This window comes from Elephas maximus, chromosome 3 (genome assembly GCF_024166365.1).
Source record: "Elephas maximus indicus isolate mEleMax1 chromosome 3, mEleMax1 primary haplotype, whole genome shotgun sequence".
NCBI classification, from domain to species: Eukaryota; Metazoa; Chordata; class Mammalia; order Proboscidea; family Elephantidae; genus Elephas; species Elephas maximus.
Window position 1 is genome coordinate 196,746,178 of NC_064821.1, and position 22,437 is coordinate 196,768,614.

General features: G+C 37.5%; 1 protein-coding gene across 1 annotated transcript; it reads right to left on the reverse strand.

Annotated features, from left to right (window-relative positions):
* Nucleotides 1-11,692: 11,692 nt before the first annotated feature.
* Nucleotides 11,693-12,643, reverse strand: LOC126071509 (olfactory receptor 10X1-like). The gene has a single exon (XM_049875695.1). It carries the CDS (start codon nucleotides 12,614-12,616, stop codon nucleotides 11,693-11,695), a length of 924 nt encoding a protein of 307 aa, XP_049731652.1. The 5' UTR covers nucleotides 12,617-12,643.
* Between the last annotated feature and the right edge of the window lie 9,794 nt (nucleotides 12,644-22,437).

Genomic DNA, 22,437 nt, shown 5'->3' on the forward strand with positions numbered 1-22,437 from the left:
AAATATTTTACTCTAGAGGATTTACAGGTGGTAAATAAGCTCAGGAAAAGATGTTCAACATCATGCATCATTAAGGAAATGCAAATCTAAACCACAATGAGTTATTACTGCACATCTATTAAAAAACAAACCATCAAAAAAAAAAAAAAGACTCTTGCCATCGAGTCTATTCCGACTCATAGTGACCCTATAGGACTGAGTAGAACTGCCCCACAGGGTTTCCAAGGAGCACCTGGTGGATTGGAACTGCCGACCTTTTGGTTAGCAGCCGTAGCTGTTAACCACTACGCCACCAGAATTTCCAACATATCTATTAAAAAAAAAAAACTAGATAACTATAATTAAAAATTGTGACAATACCTAATGCTGTCAAAGCTGCAGAATTAGGTATTGTCACAATAGTGTGTGATGCTCACACACTGCAGGTGAGAAAGTAAAATGGTATAGCCATTCTGTAAATTAGGAGCCGTTGAAATTATTACAACTGAGAGAAGATATTTCCTCCTCTGTCAATGGTACTGAGCTCCCTGACATCTAGCCGCATGCTCACCTCTGCCTAGCACACCCTTCTGCCTTCATCTGGCGAACAGTATAATGCTCCACCGTAGATTTCTTAGAGATTACAAGTAACTAGATTTATCTCCCCCTGCCCCCTCACCCCAGAGTTTTCTTCCAGGATATCTGGGGATTTGGAGCCTCAAAACAAAATATAATAGGTCATTCCCATAAGAATAGTTAGGAAAAAGTATTTGACCTGCAATTAGAGATGCTACTTAGCAGTTAGTCTCCACTTCACTCATTGAATCCCTAGGTCATAATATAGTCTGCATTTTGAAAATGTAGGAAAAAAGTCAAAAGAGCAAAGTGTGAAGAAGGGTAACAGGAAAGAAGGCATTTGGTAGGAGGAGCATGACCTCCTCCCTTGATCTTCTCCTGTTCTTTGTAGACTTTTCAATGCCTAATACAGTCTCTTTTACTTTGCCCTACCTAAACAAAACAAAACAAAACAAAACAAAATGTTGCCAGCCGGTAGATTCCAACGCGCAGTGACCCTATAGGACAGAGTAGAACAGCCCCATAGGGTTTCCAAGGAGTGGCTGGTAGATTTGAACTGCTGACCTTTTGGTTAGCAACCAAGCTCTTAACCACTGCACCAGCAGGGCTCCTTGCACTACCTAGATCTTGTTTTTTATACAAAAAAATTTCACTTTCTATGATGTGAGCTAAATCAAGCTGGACTTGATCATTATGTCCTTTTATTTTCTATGACCTGATCACTTATTTTTTTCATGTATGCACTGACGGGTGAGGTCTGAGGGAGCAGAAAGCAAGAGGTGCTGACTCTGTCAATACTGGGATATTTAGTTGTTAAAAAAAAAAACCTGGCCTAACTTCATGTTTAATATACCTTTATTTTAAAACTTTTATTGTGGTAAGGTATATATAATAAAAATTGCCACATTAACAATTTTTTAATTATTATTGTACTTTAGATGAAGGTTTACAGAACAAACCAGCTTCTCATTAAACAACACACGTATTGTTTTGTGACTTTGGTTACCAACCCCATGACATGTCAACACACCCTTCTTGACCTTGGGTCCCCTATTACCAGCTTTCCTGTCCCCTCCTGCCTTCTAGTCCTTGCCCCAGGGATGATGTGCCCCTTTAGTCTCGTTTTGTTTTATGTTTATGGGTTTGTCTGATCTTTGGCTGAAGGGTGAACCTCAGGAGTGACTTCATTCCTGAGCTAAAAGACTGTCTGGGGGCCATACTCTTAGGGTTTCTCCAGTCTCTGTCAGGCCAGGAAGTCTGGCCTTTTGTGAGTTATAATTTTGTTCTATATTTTTCTCCAGCTTTTTCTGGGACCGTCTCTTGTGATCCCTGTCAGAGTCTTCGGTGTTGGTAGCCAGGCACCAGCTAGTTGTACTGGACTCAGCCTGGTGGAGGCCGTGGTAGTCATGGTCCATTAGTCCTCTGGACTAATCTTTCCCTGGTGCCTTAGTTTTCTGCATTCTCCCTTGCACCAGATGGGGTGAGACCAGTGGAGTATTTTAGATGGCAGCTCACAACCTTCTAAAACCCCAGATGCTATTCATGAATGTAGAATATAGAACATATTAACAATTTTTAAAGTTCAGTGACTAACTACATTCACCATGTTGTAAAACCATCACAACTATCTATTTCCAAAAGTTTTTCATTACCCCAAAAAGAAGCTGAGTGCCGCTTAAGCAACAACTTCTCACCCCCCCTTCACAGTCCCTGATAATCACTAATAAATGTGGTCTCTATGCATTTGCCTATTCTGAATGTTTTGTATAAGTAGAATCATTCGATTTTTAATCCTTTTGTGTGCAACTTATTTATTTAGTATTTCACCTAATTTTCAAGGTTCATCCATGTTGTAACATGCATCAGAAATTAATTTCTTTTTATGGATGGGTAATATTCCATTGTATGCTTACACCAAATTTCGTCTATCCATCCATCTATTGATGGACACTTAGATGGTTATCCTTTTTAGGAATTTTGAATAATACTGTAATGATCATTGGTGTACAATGAACTCTTTGCATTCCTGCTTTGGAATTGTTGGGTTCCTGAGTGGCACAAGTGGTTAAGTGCTCGGCTACTAGCCAAAAGGTTAGTGGTTCAAATCCATTCAAAGTGCCTCAGAAGACAGGACTGGCGATCTGCTTCTGAAAGGTCACAGCCTTGAAAACTCTATGGAGCAGTTCTACTGTGCACACATGGGGTTGCTATGAATTGGGATTGACCTGAAGACCACTAACAGTATAACAACAGCATGGTAATTTTATGTTTAACATTTTCAGAAACTACCGAACTGTTTTCCACAGTGCCTGTACCATTTTACAATCTCACCTGTAATAGATGAGTGTTCCAATTTCTTCTCATCCTTGCCCAAGACTGTTGTTTTCTTTTTTCTTTCCTCTTCCATTTGAAAGACTCCCTTTACTATTTCTTATAGGACAGGTGTAGTAATTAAAAACTCTCCAACCTTTTGTTTGTCTGGTTATGTCTTAATTACACCCTCATTCTTGAAGGACAGTTTTGTCAGATATTTTGGTTGACCATTCTTCTCTTTTAGTGCTTTGAATATTTCACTCTGTTACATTCTGGCCTCCAAGTTTTCCGAGGAGAAATCAGCATTTAATCTTTTTGGCAATGCTTTGTATGTGACAATTTGTTCTCTCTTGCTGCTTTCAGGGTTTTTACCTTGTTCTGGGTTTTTTTTTTTTTTTTTAAACTTTTAATTGTGTTTTAGGTGAAAGTTTTTACACAATAAGTTATTTTTCCATTCAATAATTCATACAAAAACTGTTCTGGACATTGATTGCATTCCCTGCGATGTGTCAGCACTCTTCCCGTTTCTACCATGGGTTCCCAATTTCCATTTGTCCAGTTTTCCTGTCGCTTCCTGCCTTCTCATTTTTGCTTTTGGGGAAATGTTGCCCTTTTGGTCTTGTATAGCTGATTGTTCTAAGGAGTATATTCCTCACAGGTGTTATTTATTTATTTATTTATTAATAGGTCAGTCTATTATTTGGCTGAAAGGTGGCCTCCAGGAGTGCCTTCAGTTCCAGGTTAGAAGGTTGTCTTAGGGAAATAGTCTCTGGGGCTCCTCCAGTCTCTATTAGACCGGTGAGTCTGATCTTTTTTTCATAAATTTGAATTTTGTTCTACAGTTTTATCCATTCTACCTAGGATCTTCTATTGTGTTCCTGGTCAGATAGGTTGGTGGTTCTAGCCAGGCACCATCTAGTTCTTCTGGTCTCAGGTTAGGGGGGGCTGTGGTTCATGTGGGCCATTAATCCTTTATATCAATTGCTTCCTTGAGTCTCTGTTTTTTTTTCATTCTCCTTTGCTATAGATGGGAGGAAACCCATAGTTGTATCTTAGATGGCTGCTCACAATCTTTAAAGACTCCAGATGCTACTCACCAAAATAAGATGTAGGACATGATTTTTTATGAACTGTTATGCAATTGCAAATTGATCTAGATGTCCCCTGAGACTATGGTCCTTAGGTTTTAAGCCCAGTACCTCAGTCCCTTGAGGTGTTTGGTTATGTCTAAGAAGTTACCATAACTGTGCTCCCTATGTGCTCTATTATATACATGAATATACCTGCAACACACACAAATATGTATGCACAAATATCCACAACCATACCTATATATGCACATGGGCATATTCTCGTATGACCTCCCATACTTTTTTAGCATACATATTGATCTATGTATCCACTCATAAATTATTTGTTATTACTGTTGTTGCAAGATTGTATACGTTATAGTATTTATCGTGTTGTTGATAGATGCTGTCAAGTTGGTTTCTACTCATAGCAACCCTATGTACAACAGAACAAAACACTGCCCAATCCTGTGCCATCATCATAATCATTTTAACAACTCTTCATGGTGTCAGTGAAGGGTATGTGGGGCACTACAAAGGTATGTTTTTCCACTTCTCATCCATGGTGGCATGTTTAAAGTTCGATATAAATGATCTAACTTTCCTGATCACTTCATTTAAAATTTTTAAGATCAGAAAACTGCCAGCTTGTATGTCAAACACAATTGAGGGTGTAATATAATTTGTCTAAAGCACACTTATGAGTTTAGAGAGTACCATATTTAATTTGTTTGAGTTATACAAATATAATAAAATGGAAATAAATAATAAACAAAATAATTTGTGATAGTCATAAAAAAGAGGGATGTGAATCATAGCTCATTCAAAACGTGAAACACTCATTTAATTAAAAAAAATTAAGTGCAATAAACCAAGGTAATTTTATAGTTTACATTTTCTGTGAATTTCAAATATTTTCTCATTCTTTCTTCCATGTAAAGCCGTTGTGCAAGAAGATATTGTCAAGATTTATTATCTGCAATTTATATTGTGAGATCAATTTTAAAAATGAGGTATAATTTACATACAGCAGAATGCATAAATGATGAGTGTACAGTTGGAGTTTTGACAAAAGCATGTACATAGGTAACCAACTCTGAAATCAATATCTACAACTTATTTATCACTTAGAAAGTCTGATCATATTGTTTCAGTGAAAGCCCCAGAAGCAATTACTTGATTTCTGTAACATAATTTTTTTGTGTTCTCTAAACCCGTAAATAGATTCTTACAGTATGAACTTTGTTGGTCTGTTACACTCAGCATAATTTTTTGAGATTTATCCATGTTGCTTCATATATCAGTAGTTCATTTATGTTTATTGCTAGATATTATTATTATTTTTTTAATATTCTACAAATTATTTTTCCATTTATCTGCTCTTGGACATTTGGAATGTTTTTAGTTTTTCATTCCTGTGAAGTAAACAGATAAAACACAGTTTTACATATCTTTATGTGGAATTTACGTTTTAGGTGTATGTTTAGCTTTATAGAAATTGCTATTTCTCATAGAGTGGTTGTGGAGCCTCAGTGGTTAAAAGCACAGCTGCTAACCAAAAGGTTGCTCTTTGGAAACCCTATGTGGCAGTTCTATTGCGTCCTAGTCCTATAGGGGTGCTATGAATTGGAATCAACTGTAACGGGTTTGGTTTTTTAGGTTTTTGGTACAGAGTGGTTGTAGCATTTTGTTATCTTATTCCCTTTGATGAACAGAAATTTTTAATTTTGGTGAAGTTTTAACTTTGCCTATCCCAAAGTATTGAAGATATTATTCTTGATTTCTTTTAGTTGCTTTATATTTTTAATTTTTACATCACGACCTGTGCTCTACATTGAATAATTTATGTGTATGGAATGAACAGCATGACTCTTTTCAATAATTTTTGGCTCCTTATTGATAATCTGTTTGATGTCTTAATGTTATCCTATGCTCCTTTACTTCTTTATTGTGGTTTTCTTTATTTCTTTGAATGTATTTCTGTTGGCTACTTTGAACTCTGAACATTCTGTAATTGAAGAGTACAATAACTGAAATTAAAATTAATTGGAGTGGCTCAACAGTAGATTTGAACTAGCAGAAGAAAGAATTAGTGTCATTCAAGATAGATAGGTGGACTTTATGCAATTCAAAGAATAGAGAGAGAAATGAATGCTGTAAATAAGTATGTAAATAAATAAATTGAGTTTAGAGAAATGTGAAACACTGTTAAGAACAGCAACATAAACATAGCTGGAGTACCAGAAAGGTAGAAGACAAAGGAACAGAAAATATTTGAAGAAATGATGGCTGAAATCTTCCTAAATTTATTTTTTTTTTTAAAAAATCAAATACACTTCCAGAAAGAAATGTACAGAAAAAGTAGGTATGTATGTTTCTTAGTATGTTTTATAATGCAAGGTAGCTAATGATAATTGATGTCAATATTTGTTTATCTTAAAATGTCTCAATTTTGACTTTATTTGTGAAATGTAGTTTTGCCTCATGTAACATTTTTAATTGAGAGTTTTTTTCTTTCATGTTTCAGTATGTCATTTTCAGTGTCTCTGTCCTCCAAAGGATCTGAAGAGAATGTTGCTATCAATTATATCAATATTCTACTCTATGTACTGAGTAACTTTCCCTTACTCTTTCAATATTTTCTATTTTCCGCTTTCAGCAGTTTCACTATAATGTGTATAGGTGTGCTTTTATTTTATGTTTCTCTTACTTGTATTTCATTGAACATCTTGAACATGTAAGTCTTCTATGTTTTCCACCAAATTTGTGAAGTTTTCAAATATTATGTCTTCACTTTTTTTACTCCTATTTTTCTTTCTTTTTGAGGTTCCAAATACAATATGTTGGACCGCTTGCTATTTTCCAAAAGGTCTCCAAGAATCTGTTTATATTCTCTTCATTTTTTCCCCGATGTTCTTCAGATTGGAAAATTTCTATTGATTCATCTTCAAATTCACTGATTCCTTCTTCTACCATCTCCAAACTGCTGTTGAGCCCATTTTATGAAATTTTCATTTCAGCTAATGAAATCACTAGATTTATAATTGGTTCCTTTTTGTATTTTCCATTTATCTGCTAATATTTCTAATCCATTCATTCTTTAATAGCATATTTGTTTTTCATTTTTTGAATAATATTTTTAATAACTGATGTGAATACTTCATCTACTAAATCTGAATTTAGGTTCATTTGGAGTCAATCTATATTCCTTTTTTTTTTAAATGTGTATGAATCAAGCTTAATTTTTTGTATATGTTCAAAATCATGGTTGAAAATTAAACATTTCAGATAAGACATTGCAGAGACTCTGAAATCTATTATAGATTTTCCTGAAGATTTTTCTTTTATTTCTTAGTGGGGAGTTAGCTTTCCTGGGATAAAAGTACAAAATCTTCCTCATGTGCAGTTTATAGTAGCTGGTGTCTCTGCTCAGATTGTTTTGTTTCCATATGTTGCCTAGTTTCAGATATTTGGGATCTTCCTTCCTATATTTCCATAAATTTCCAGTTGGTTTGCTGCTCCTGGGTTCTACTCTCTGACAACTCAAGCCAATAAGGTGTCACATTCAGTATTCTCGTACGTATTTTAGTAGGGGAATAAACTCAGTCAAAGACACAGAAAAGTCACAAAGCTTATGGAGCATTTTTGTTTTTCAAGAATATATTCCTCTTTGTTTTGTATCTTTTTTTTTTTTTCTTTTTTTTCCACTGTGGTCTCTGTAATCGGTCATTGCTATGGGCAAAGATAATACTCAGATTTGGGATTTCATCTCTTCTATAACTCTTCATTTACAAAATTTCTTCTCTTAAAGATCCAATTATACTGCTAATCTAAACTCTATTATCTGCCCATTGAGGTGGGAAGTGGGTGCGTTGGGAAATGCCCCCAGGCAAAAACCTTCAAAGTCAACAGTGTCATCTAATGGGATAAAATAACAATATTTTAAGATTACCAGTTTCTTAAGTTTCTGACTGTCTTTGGTCATTTTCCAGTACCTTTCAATAGTGATTTTTAATGATTTTGTCCATGTTTCATAATTTTTAATCTATGGATAGAATCACTAGATAATTTTAAACCATTATTACCACTTTCTTTTCTACTTTATGCTCAACATCTTTGCTCTCTCTAAAAATGCCCTACCCCTTCAACCTATGCCTCCATGTAGGAGGGCCACCTGTTCTTAGCTAGGCCAGTCAGAGCGTATTAGACTCTGGTTGCTTTTATTGGTGTAAGAGTTGGGCAGGTGAATAAAGACAGGATATTTCATATTTTTCTTCTATATAATTTGTGTTTAAAGAGAAAATGTTTCCAGCTGAATGATAATAAAAACAAAATCTGTTCAAGTTTGGGGACAGCAGTGAAAGAATTGTTTAAGGGAAAATTGATAGTTTTAATTCTTATGTTAGAAAAGATGGAATATTTAATGACATAATCTGAGAGAAAGAATTAATACTATAGGATTAAAAAGTTAAACTTACCAAAAAGTAAAAAAAGGAAAGAAAATAACAAAGATAAGAATAAAAAGCAATAAAATAGGAAAAATAAAATAAATAAGCAATGCCAAAATTTGGGTCCTTGAAATTCTTAGTAAAAAAAAAAAAATTATGGTGTCAGGTAGGGGTCAAGTTTCATTTTTCTCATATAAATGTTTTCTTATCACTAATTAATGAAAGGTCTGTCATATTCTCACTGCTCTGTAAAGCTGTATCTGTCATAAAACAAGTTCCTATATGTACATGGGTCTTTGGAGGCTGCCTATTCTACTCCCTTTTGTCTATTTATCACTTGTGTCAATACCACACTCTAGCTGGATAATGAGTCTTGTTATCTGGTAGAACAAATCTTCCTATCTTGTTCTTCCTCAAAAGTGTGTTATTTGTGAGCCCATATAAAATTTAAAATCACCCTACACTTTTCCAGGGAGTCCCTGGATGGTACGAATGTTTAATGCTGACCAGAAGGTTGGCAGTTGGAGTCCACCTACTGATGCTTTGAAAGAAAGACCTGGTGATGTACTTCTGAAAAATCAGCCACTGAAAACTCTATGGAGCACAGTTCTGTTCTGACACAAACTGGGACACCGTGAGTTGGATAGATTTGATGGCAACTGGTTTTACAATTGTGCCCTGCCCCTCCAAAAATAAAAGAAAGAAAGATTTAGATTTTCATTGGAATTCTTTTGAACTTCATATTAATTTGGGAAGAATAGATATTTCTACAATATTCAACTTCTAATCCATAAAATGGCACATCTTAACCTTTATATAGTTATTTTGAAATTATTTCAATAATGTTTTACACTTTCATTGTAGGGACTTTGAAATCTTTAATTTACTTCTACCGTTTTGATATTTTTGGGAAACTTTTTTACATATATATTTTTAAAAATCATATTGCAGGTGGTTATAGAAATAAAATTGATTGGTTTATAAGCCATGTATCCAACAACATTATCTGATAATTGATATCATGACTCCTGGATTTTATAACATTCACAATTACATTATTCATTTGAAATGACTTACCATGGTATTATCTACAAGTAAACTGTTAGTATTTATTTTCTACATCTTATAGTGTCTGCCTTGGATACCCCAGTGGCACAGTGGTTAAGAGCTACAGCTGCTAACCAAATGGGTCACCATGAGTTGGATGGATTTGATGGCAACTGGTTTTACAATTGTACCCTGCCCCTCCAAAAAAAAAAAAAAATGGATTTTCATTGGAATTCTTTTGAACCTCATATCAATTTGGGAATAATAGATATTTCTACAATATGAAATCTTCTAATCCATAAAATGGCATATCTCAACTTTCATATAGTTATTTTAAAATTATTTTAATAGTGTTTTATACTTTCATTGTAGGGGTTTGAAATCTTTAATTCTAGTGCTTTGATATTTTTGAAATTTTTATATATTACATGTTTTTAAAAAATCATATTCCAATTGTTTACAGGAATCAAATTGTTTGGCTTATAAGCCATGTATCCAACAACATTATCTGATAATCTATATCATGACTCTGGGTTTTATAGCATTCACAATTATATTATTCATTTAAAATAACTTAAAAAATGACTTAACATGGTATTTACCCACAAGTAAATGGTTAGTATGTATTTCCTATACCTTATAGTGCCTGGGTTGGAAACCCTGGTGGCGTAATGGTTAAGAGCTACAGTTGCTAATGAAAAGGTCGACAGTTCAAATTCAACAGGCTTTCCTTGGAAACTTTATGGGGCAGTTCTACTCTGTCCTGTAGGTTCGTTATGACTCTAAATCGACTCGATGGTAATAGGTTTGTTTTACAGTGCCTGGGTGGTGCAAAGGTTTTGTACTCTGGAAGGCTGGCGGTTCAAACCCACCCAGTGGCACCATGGAAGAAAGGCCTGGTGATCTGCTTCTCTAATAACTGCAGCCACGAAAACACTGTGGAGCTCAGTTCTACTCTAGATCACATGGGGTAGCCACGAGTGAGACCTGACTCGATAGCAACAGCTTTCTCTTTTTAGAAAAACAGCTACCCTAGATTGAATAAGCAGTCCTCAGGAGTGGGAACAAAGCAGAAGAAACATTCCTGACAATGAAGCAGTGATCACACACTGAAGAAGGAAGAGATTCTGCCTGCACATGCACCATGAAAAAGGTCCCAGAAAAGGAAATTGAGTCACCGTAACGGTTAAGCTGAAACAGCTGGTGTGCATAATTTTCATACATTATCTTTATTTTCATGACAGTTCTATAAATAATGGAGCTCAGAAATTCTAACACTTTTCATATGAGTTTTATATGCACCGAAACCTCAGTGCAAAATCTGTGTCCTTCATGAGAGTTCACGCTCCGGTTGATTAACAGTGAAACCGAGAAAAGGATTCAAGAGCTTTGCTAGGCTTGTATGTCTGAATTTTCATTAAGGTAACTCACTCTTCTTCCGTGATATAACCCCCAGAGTGCTTCTACTTTTCTTCCTGAGGATATAAAGAATTGATTATGTGTTTATCTGATGTCATGCCTTAATCTCTGTACCCGCTGCCCAAAGGATCCCCCAACACCTTTCTTTGTCAAATCTCAATACCATGACATTATTCTTTACCATTTGTTTTTAAGCATCCTCATTTTACAGGATGTGGTGCTTAGTTCAAGCCTTCACCCATGGATTCCCCTACGCATGGAAGGTGTAAGCTCTTATGTCCTGTTTATTCATTTCTATCTGTCTCGAAATATGCTATATCCTAAAAATTTAGTATCTGATAGTCATTGGAAGGACACAGTCATGAACAGTGTGTTTTTGAAAATGCTTAGTGATCACAGACAGTTAAAAACACATGTAATCCATAGATACACGGAGGTTACTATATGGTGTTTTTCTTGTCAGAAATGACTTATGTCTTGGGAATTGCCTAGACAAATTCCTCATCCTTTATGTGTTTAGATATTTTGATCAGAAGTTTTTTCTCCTTGTACGCATCGTGACTGGTCCAGGATACCTAAAGATAGATTGGCATGGCCTAGTGTCTGCAGGGACATGCTTTCTCTGATAGTAGAAAGGAGATGGAGTTTTTCTTAACAAGTTAAGGAAATGTCTGTCATGATTTAGGATTCAGAGTTTATCAAATGTTCCCTATATTTTAACTTCTGGAAAAGAGCAAGTGATACAGATTTGTCCAGAGGTCACAGGGTGAATGCCCCTCTCCTTTCTGGAGACATTCAGTAATGCTTTAAAACAGCACCAGTAATACAAGATCATTTATCCTAGCTTACTATCTTTCCCACCACCTTTACAAAAGCATTCTTCATGTCCTTATTCCTGAGGCTGAAAATGAGGGGGCTGAGGAAAGCAGTAATAACAGTGTAAGGGACAGCTATGAGTGTGTCATCTCTTCGTGAACCCTCTGGCTTCAAGTAAACAATAGATGCAAAACCAAAATGGATTATGACCACTGTGAGGTGGGAGGCACAGGTGGAAAATGCCTTCTGCTTGCCCTCAGCTGAAGGAATCTGTAGGACAGTGGAAAGAATGAAGACATACCTGAGGATAATGAGTAGAAAGGTACCGAGCAAACCTGATACTGAGATCAATGTTACAATGAATTCTGTGAGGTTGCTGTCTAAACAGGACAATCTCACCACTGCACGCATATGGCAGAAGAAGTGTTTGACAAGGTTGGGACTGCAGAAAAAGTCTCTGAATATCAATGCTGTCTCTATCGGAGATACAAAGAAGCCTCCAGCCCAAGCAGAGGCCACAAGTTCCCCACATAGGATGTGGGTCATAAGCAGTGGATACCTGAGAGGGTTGCAGATGGCCAGAAAGCGATCATACCCCATTAAAGTGAGGATGGCACAGTTAGTGCCTCCAAGTCCTAAGAAGAAATACATCTGTAAGCCACAACCTATGACCGAGACGCTTCTCTTCTTGGCCAGTAGATCTGCCAGCATTTTGGGGATGATGCTCAATGTGTAGCAAGTCTCAGAAAAGGAGAGTGCACTCAGGAAGATGTACATAGGGGTGTGGAGGGCTCTGTCCACCCAGGTTAGACCCATGATGGTCAGATTACCCATTAGGGTGAGAAGGTAAAGGCAAAAGAAGACCACAAATAGTAATATCTGTGCATCTGGGTAAAGAGAAAAACCAATGAGGGTGAATTTCTTCACTATTGTCTGGTTAATCTGCATAGTTTGAATGTCTTCAATCTGAAAGAAACAACAAATAAACCATCAACTCTCCATTACTCTTGGATATCATCAAATAGAAATTTTGATGTTATTAAGACAAATCATTAGAGAATTCCAACTACCAACTGACTTTTAATTTAGTTTAGCAAAGTCCCATGTTTACATAGGTGATGTGTTTCCCTTCATTAACGTCTTCATTTTCTCAGCAACATGTTATGGATTGTGTACTAAGTGCCAGAAAGATTGCTGTGGCCAATTTCTAAAAAGGTTTGTGTTCAAGGAAAAAAAAACACCCCAAATTTTGTCTAGTTGAAGGAAATTCGGGTATACTTGGAGAGCCCGATTTGGATTATATCCTGAAACTCTGAAAACCCTCCCCACTGGGTAATTTACAGAGTCAGGACCTGAAACAGCAACATCTAAAAAAATACACGGTTCGGAAATATCAACTGAGTGAAAGTTGAAAGTTTATTTCCTAGTAATTTTGGAATCTAGTTTGGGCAATGGCTTATAATCATTAGTGCAGCCCAAAGAGATTATGTCTTCCTGGAAAAGACATTTAGGTTCTGAAATTGTAAAGGAGAGTTAAGAGCATGCTTCCTTACCCCTAATCTGAGGAGCAGCAAAGAAGAAAGCTAGGATACCTCAAGGCCCTTAGAATTAATAGTGATTAATTAGGGTGTGTGATGGTATTGGTAAACAGACTTTTTGTGTAAGTGTAGTGTGGGTGACAACTGAGATTTTGATTATTGCTTCAATGCCAAGATAAGCATCCTAATAAATGCTACTTAGTCACTCTATGAATCCTGTAATAATTCTACATCTGATTTAATTGCATCCTCCTCTGACTTCTACAACATGCTGCATGTCCTTATATTTAACATATTCCCTTGGCTTTGAATTATACTGAGCTGTTGCTTTTCCTGCCCCCATGCCAACACATTCAATAATGAGCATTTATAAACTCTTTAGATTGTCAAATTCTTTCACATTTTTATTGATTTTACTCTTTTGGCATAGTATGAAGTGCATAGAACAACACAAAATGTGTAGGGTGGCTGTGATTATTTTACTTATTTTACAAATAATATGTTTCTAGGAAGCAACATATTTGCAACTAGAACCAAATTGTTTTGATTTTAATTGTACCTTCTTTCTACTAGTTTAAACTTCCTCCTTAAGAAAAGAGATTATGAATCATATATTTCTGTATTTCCCAGGGTGGTAATATGGAGAATTTTAAAAAGGTAATAATAGGTGGGGTTTGGGTAATAATGTTCCATGAATTTTGGATGGATGGGCCAATAATCAAAAATAGTGCTTCTTCTAAAAACAATTTCTGTTTCACTTCGTATTAAGTATAGCACAGCGTAGGGTCTGTGAACATGGAGATGAACAGGCTTTCTCTTCTAAGTTTGGTTCAGGCTAAAAGTAAGCAGTCTAATAGCAGACTGTAGCTGGTTCAAGGAGTCAGAGGAATCAAGAGGAAAGTTTTCCAAATTACAAATGTTTCATAAATAATCATCATAAATAACCTCTTAGACCTGAAAAGACCCTAATTCTCTAATAGTCAAACACCCCAACCCTAATATTTTCTCTATTCCTATCAAGCCTTTCTCTTTTCTAGTTACCTTATTTCTCTCACTGCATAAATACTTTATTACATATGAATAGTCATAATTAGGAAATACAATCCACTGGTAAAAAAGTTACATACTCTTTCCAAAGTCAAAGAGAAATGATGATTTCTGAGAAAATACGTATTTTATCCTGAGAATCCTTTCTTTTTATAGTGACAGTTAATTATGAGGACAGGGCAGCTGACCTGTTCAGAATAGTTTCCTACCTTTTGTACTTTATCAGTGCTCCAAAGCTTATTCACTGCCACAGTAATGTTCTTCTAAAAAACAGTCTTCACATTGTTTGAATCATGCTTTGTTCTGTACCCAAAAGAGACACAGATGGAAATAGTATGAAAAGAACTGATCTAAGAGTCTGGATTCTTCTCTGTATCACCGTTACTTCAGTGACTTTGAGAAAGTCGCTGTACTTTCTAGTCCTAAGTTTCCCTAGCTGGGAAGTGAGGAAGAGGGTCTGGCACTCATGCCAGCCTCCAAATTCTACGGCTCTAGATTTTTGTGACTTGAGTTGTGAAGCTGGGCCATATGTGCTGTGCTCATTCCTCCATACCTACTAAATGACAATGGTTTGGAAACTTTTCTCCCTCCCAGTTTAAAGATATTCTCTGTTTATCATCAGGACCTGAGTTTCCTGAGGTCTAGAGGTTTGGTTCTGGTTAAGAGACCACAGGGGATTTCCTCTCTCCTCATCAGAGGGAGCAGAGAACTTTCTTATCCAACTTTGTAATTTGCTCTCATTAGTTACAAGGCTTTGTGCAACGTGTGACTTTCTAAACTCTTTTAGGGATCTCTGGAGATTTAAATCTTGCAGATTTCATATCCTATCCATTAACAAGGCTTCCTGCTACTGCTTAAGTTTTGTTTTAGCGTGGAGGGGGTGATTGGGAAGCTGCATTCCTAGTACTCATTCAATTCACTTTTCCATTCACCAGCAACATACTTACCCTTTCACCCTAATCACTGATTTCTTTCCTGGGAATTTAAAAAAGGCCTACAATGTATTGTCAAGATTGCAGCCAACGTCACGGAACAATTTCTGTATAAATTGTTGAGTGGGAAACTCATTTGCTCTGTAAAGACTTACATAAAGAATAATCAAAAAATAAAGAGGGGGGCGGAGCCAAGATGGCGGACTAGGCAGACGCTACCTCGGATCCCTCTTACAACAAAGACACGGAAAAACAAGTGAATCGATCACATACATAACAATCTACGAACCCTGAACAACAAACACAGATTTAGAGACGGAGAACGAACTAATACGGGGAAGCAGCGATTGTTTCCAGAGGCTGGAGCCAGCATACCAGTCAGGTACGGCACAAGCACAGAGACCTGCTCCACCCCCCTGAACTAACCCCGGGAGGGGGACTAGCCGGTTCCACGGGCGGCGTGGGACGCAGCCATTAGGAGAAGTCCCCGGGAGGCAGTGACTGATCTTGGAGCAGAAAGAGCAGCATCCGAGCCGGGGAACCGTCCCACAGGGATTTGGACTGCACGCAGGTACGCCATAAACACGGAGAGTTGCTCCACCCCCTGAACTAACCCCGGGAAGGTGACCATCCGGGTCGCACGGGCGGCGTGGGACGCAGCCGGTAGGAGAAGTCCCCGGGAGGCAGCGACTGGTATTGGAGCGGGGAGAACAGCGTTCCAGCCGGGACACTCGGTCGCGGCACAAGCACGGGGAGCTACTCCACCAATCTGAACTAACCCCGGGAGGGGGCCCACCTGGTTCACGGGGGCGGCACGGCCACGCGGCTGGAGGGACGAGAAGTCCCCGGGAGGCAGCGACTGATTTTGGAGTCGAGAGTGCACCGTCCCAGTAGGGGAGCCTTGACGCTGGGCGTGGGGCTGGAAGCGGAGGATCTGACCGTGACTCCAGCGGGCCAGACCCCCCGGGGGCAATCTCCACACAGACAGCACACATAGGCGACGCGCCCGCGGGAATCTCAGATATAATAGTCATTCCAAGCAAGACAAGCAACTCTGGCTATATTCTGAGGTGCTACTCTCCTATCTCTCTGTTCCCTCCCCCACCCTCCCCAGGCGGCTTCATTAACATCTGAATAGCCTGAGCCAGAGGGAGAACTCTGATAGGGATCTGACTGCAGTTTTTTTTTAGCGGATTTTCTGGAAAAACTAGTTTCCCAGTGATGGCTCGGAGACAACAATCCATATCAAACCACTTAAAGAAGCAGACCGTGACAGCTTCTCCAACTCCCCAAACAAAAGAATCAAAATCTTTCCCAAATGAAGATACAATTTTGGAATTATCAGATACAGAATATAAAAAACTAATTTACAGAATGCTTAATGATATCACAAATGAAATTAGGATATCTGCAGAAAAAGCCAAGGAACACACTGATAAAACTGTTGAAGAACTCAAAAAGATTATTCAAGAACATACTGGAAAAATTAATAAGTTGCAAGAATCCATAGAGAGACAACATGTAGAAATCCAAAAGATTAACAATAAAATAACAGAATTAGACAACACACTAGGAAGTCAGAGGAGCAGACTCGAGCAATTAGAATGCAGACTGGGACATCTGGAGGACCAGGGAATCAACACCAACATAGCTGAAAAAAAATCAGATAAAAGAATTAAAAAAAATGAAGAAACCCTAAGAATTATGTGGGACTCTATCAAGAAGGATAACCTGCGGGTGATTGGAGTCCCAGAACAGGGAGGGGGGACAGAAAACACAGAGAAAATAGTTGAAGAACTTCTGACAGAAAACTTCCCTGACATCATGAAAGACGAAAGGATATCTATCCAAGATGCTCATCGAACCCCATTTAAGATTGATCCAAAAAGAAAAACACCAAGACATATTATCATCAAACTCACCAAAACCAAAGATAAACAGAAAATTTTAAAAGCAGCCAGGGAGAAAAGAAAGGTTTCCTTCAAGGGAGAATCAATAAGAATATGTTCTGACTACTCAGCAGAAACCATGCAGGCAAGAAGGGAATGGGACGACATATACAGAACACTGAAGGAGAAAAACTGCCAACCAAGGATCATATATCCAGCAAAACTCTCTCTGAAATATGAAGGCGAAATTAAGATATTTACAGACAAACACAAGTTTAGAGAATTTGCAAAAACCAAACCAAAGCTACAAGAAATACTAAAGGATATTGTTTGGTCAGAGAACCAATAATATCAGATATCAGCACAACACAAGGTCACAAAACAGAACGTCCTGATATCAACTCAAATAGGGAAATCACAAAAACAAACAAATTAAGATTAATTAAAAAAAAAATACACATAACAGGGAATCATGGAAGTCAATAGGTAAAAGATCACAATAATCAAAAAGAGGGACTAAATACAGGAGGCATTGAACTGCCATATGGAGAGTGATACAAGGCGATATAGAACAATACAAGTTAGGTTTTTACTTAGAAAAATAGGGGTATATAATGAGGTAACCACAAAAAGGTATAACAACTCTATAACTCAAGACAAAAACCAAGAAAAACGTAACGACTCAACTAACATAAAGTCAAACACTATGAAAGTGAGGATCTCACAATTTACTAAGAAAAACGCCTCAGCACAAAAAAGTATGTGGAAAAATGAAATTGTCAACAACACACATAAAAAGGCATCAAAATGACAGCACTAAAAACTTATTTATCTATAATTACCCTGAATGTAAATGGACTAAATGCACCAATAAAGAGACAGAGAGTCACAGACTGGATAAAGAAACACGATCCATCTATATGCTGCCTACAAGAGACACACCTTAGACTTAGAGACACAAACAAACTAAAACTCAAAGGATGGAAAAAAGTATATCAAGCAAACAATAAGCAAAAAAGAAGAGGAGTAGCAATATTAATTTCTGACAAAATAGACTTTAGACTTAAATCCACCACAAAGGATAAAGAAGGACACTATATAATGATAAAAGGGACAATTGATCAGGAAGACATAACCATATTAAATATTTACGCACCCAATGACAGGGCTGCAAGATATATAAATCAAATTTTAACAGAACTGAAAAGCGAGATAGATACCTCCACAATTATAGTAGGAGACTTCAACACACCCCTTTCGGAGAAGGACAGGACATCCAGTAAGAAGCTCAACAGAGACACGGAAGATCTAATTACAACAATCAACCAACTTGACCTCATTGACTTATACAGAACTCTCCACCCAACTGCTGCAAAATATACTTTTTTTTCTAGCGCACATGGAACATTCTCTAGAATAGACCACATATTAGGTCATAAAACAAACCTTTGCAGAGTCCAAAACATCGAAATATTACAAAGCATCTTCTCAGACCACAAGGCAATAAAACTAGAGATCAATAACAGAAGAACGAGGGAAAAGAAATCAAATACTTGGAAAATGAACAATACCCTCCTGAAAAAAGACTGGGTTATAGAAGACATCAAGGAGGGAATAAGGAAATTCATAGAAAGCAACGAGAATGAAAATACTTCCTATCAAAACCTCTGGGACACAGCAAAAGCAGTGCTCAGAGGTCAATTTATATCAATAAATGCACACATACAAAAAGAAGAAAGAGCCAAAATCAGAGAACTGTCCCTACAACTTGAACAAATAGAAAGTGAGCAACAAAAGAATCCATCAGGCACCAGAAGAAAACAAATAATAAAAATTAGAGCTGAACTAAATGAATTAGAGAACAGAAAAACAATTGAAAGAATTAACAAAGCCAAAAGCTGGTTCTTTGAAAAAATTAACAAAATTGATAAACCATTGGCTAGACTGACTAAAGAAATACAGGAAAGGAAACAAATAACCCGAATAAGAAATGAGAAGGACCACATCACAACAGAACCAAATGAAATTAAAAGAATCATTTCAGATTATTATGAAAAATTGTACTCTAACAAATTTGAAAACCTAGAAGAAATGGATGAATTCCTTGAAAAACACTACCTACCTAAACTAACACATTCAGAAGCAGAACAACTAAATAGACCCATAACAAAAAAAGAGATTGAAACGGTAATCAAAAAACTCCCAACAAAAAAAAGTCCTGGCCCGGACGGCTTCACTGCAGAGTTCTACCAAATTTTCAGAGAAGAGTTAACACCACTACTACTAAAGGTATTCCAAAGCATAGAAAATGACGGAATACTACCCAACTCATTCTATGAAGCCACCATCTCCCTGATACCAAAACCAGGTAAAGACATTACAAAAAAAGAAAATTATAGACCTATATCCCTCATGAACATTGATGCAAAAATCCTCAACAAAATTCTAGCCAATAGAATCCAACAACACATCAAAAAAATAATTCACCCTGATCAAGTGGGATTTATACCAGGTATGCAAGGCTGGTTTAATATCAGAAAAACCATTAATGTAATCCATCACATAAATAAAACAAAAGACAAAAACCACATGATCTTATCAATTGATGCAGAAAAGGCATTTGACAAAGTCCAACACCCATTTATGATAAAAACTCTTACCAAAATAGGAATTGAAGGAAAATTCCTCAACATAATAAAGGGCATCTATGCAAAGCCAACAGCCAATATCACTCTAAATGGAGAGAACCTGAAAGCATTTCCCTTGAGAACGGGAACCAGACAAGGATGCCCTTTATCACCGCTCTTATTCAACATCGTGTTGGAAGTCTTAGCCAGGGCAATCAGGCTAGACAAAGAAATAAAAGGTATCCGGATTGGCAAGGAAGAAGTAAAGTTATCACTATTTGCAGATGACATGATTATATACACAGAAAACCCTAAGGAATCCTCCAGAAAACTACTGAAACTAATAGAAGAGTTTGGCAGAGTCTCAGGTTATAAAATAAACATACAAAAATCACTTGGATTCCTCTACATCAACAAAAAGAACACCGAAGAGGAAATAACCAAATCAATACCATTCACGGTAGCCCCCAAGAAGATAAGATACTTAGGAATAAATCTTACCAAGGATGTAAAAGACCTATACAAAGAAAACTACAAAGCTCTACTACAAGAAATTCAAAAGGACATACTTAAGTGGAAAAACATACCTTGCTCATGGATAGGAAGACTTAACATAGTAAAAATGTCTATTCTACCAAAAGCCATCTATACATTTAACGCACTTCCGATCCAAATTCCAATGTCATATTTTAAGGGGATAGAGAAACAAATCACCAATTTCATATGGAAGGGAAAGAAGCCCCGGATAAGCAAAGCACTACTGAAAAAGAAGAAGAAAGTGGGAGGCCTCACCTTACCTGACTTCAGAACCTATTATACAGCCACAGTAGTCAAAACAGCCTGGTATTGGTACAACAACAGACACATAGACCAATGGAACAGAATTGAGAACCCAGACATAGATCCATCCACGTATGAGCAGCTGATATTTGACAAAGGACCAGTGTCAATTAACTGGGGAAAAGACAGCCTTTTTAACAAATGGTGCTGGCATAACTGGATATCCATTTGCAAAAAAATGAAACAGGACCCATACCTCACACCATGCACAAAAACTAACTCCAAGTGGATCAAAGACCTAAACATAAAGACTAAAACGATAAAGATCATGGAAGAAAAAATTGGGACAACCCTAGGAGCCCTAATACAAGGCATAAACAGAATACAAAACATTACCAAAAATGATGAAGAGAAACCCGATAACTGGGAGCTCCTAAAAATCAAACACCTATGCTCATCTAAAGACTTCACCAAAAGAGTAAAAAGACCACCTACAGATTGGGAAAGAATTTTCAGCTATGACATCTCCGACCAGCGCCTGATCTCTAAAATCTACATGATTCTGTCAAAACTCAACCACAAAAAGACAAACAACCCATTCAAGAAGTGGGCAAAGGATATGAACACACATTTCTCTAAAGAAGATATTCAGGCAGCCAACAGATACATGAGAAAATGCTCTCGATCATTAGCCATTAGAGAAATGCAAATTAAAACTACGATGAGATTCCATCTCACACCAGCAAGGCTGGCATTAATCCAAAAAACACAAAATAATAAATGTTGGAGAGGCTGCGGAGAGATTGGAACTCTCATACACTGCTGGTGGGAATGTAAAATGGTACAACCACTTTGGAAATCTATCTGGCGTTATCTTAAACAGTTAGAAATAGAACTACCATACAACCCAGAAATCCCACTCCTCGGAATATACCCTAGAGATACAAGAGCCTTCATACAAACAGATATATGCACACCCATGTTTATTGCAGCTCTGTTTACAATAGCAAAAAGTTGGAAGCAACCAAGGTGTCCATCAACGGATGAATGGGTAAATAAATTGTGGTATATTCACACAATGGAATACTACGCATCGATAAAGAACAGTGACGAATCTCTGAAACATTTCATAACATGGAGGAACCTGGAAGGCATTATGCTGAGCGAAATGAGTCAGAGGCAAAAGGACAAATACTGTATAAGACCACTATTATAAGATCTTGAGAAATAGTAAACCTGAGAAGAACACATACTTTTGTGGTTACGAGGGGGGGAGGGAGGGAGGGTGGGAGAGGGTTTTTTTATTGATTAATCAGTAGATAAGAACTGCTTTAGGTGAAGGGAAGGACAACACTCAATACATGGAAGGTCAGCTCAATTGGACTGGACCAAAAGCAAAGAAGTTTCCGGGATAAAATGAATGCTTCAAAGCTCAGCGGAGCAAGCGCGGGGGTCTGGGGAACATGGTTTGCGGGGACTTCTAAGTCAATTGGCAAAATAATTCTATTATGAAATCATTCTGCATCCCACTTTGAAATGTGGCGTCTGGGGTCTTAAATGCTAACAAGCAGCCATCTAAGATGCAGCAATTGGTCTCAACCCACCTGGAGCAAAGGAAAATGAAGAACACCAAGCCCACATGACAACTAAGAGCCCAAGAGACAGAAAGGGCCACATGAACCAGAGACCTACATCATCCTGAGACCAGAAGAACTAGTTGGTGCCCGGCCACAATCGATGACTGCCCTGACAGGGAGCTCAGCAGAGGACCCCTGAGGGAGCAGGAGAGCAGTGGGATGCAGACCCCAAATTCTCATAAATAGACCAAACTTAATGGTCTGACTGAGACTGGAGGAATCCCGGCGGTCATGCTCTCCAGACCTTCTGTTGACACAGGACAGGAACCATCCCTGAAGACAACTCATCAGACATGAAAGGGACTGGTCAGCGGGTGGG

Bases quoted from the DNA above. Each gene is read 5' to 3' on its own strand.
- LOC126071509 (XM_049875695.1), bottom strand. From the start codon at position 12,616: ATGCAGATTAACCAGACAATAGTGAAGAAATTCACCCTCATTGGTTTT.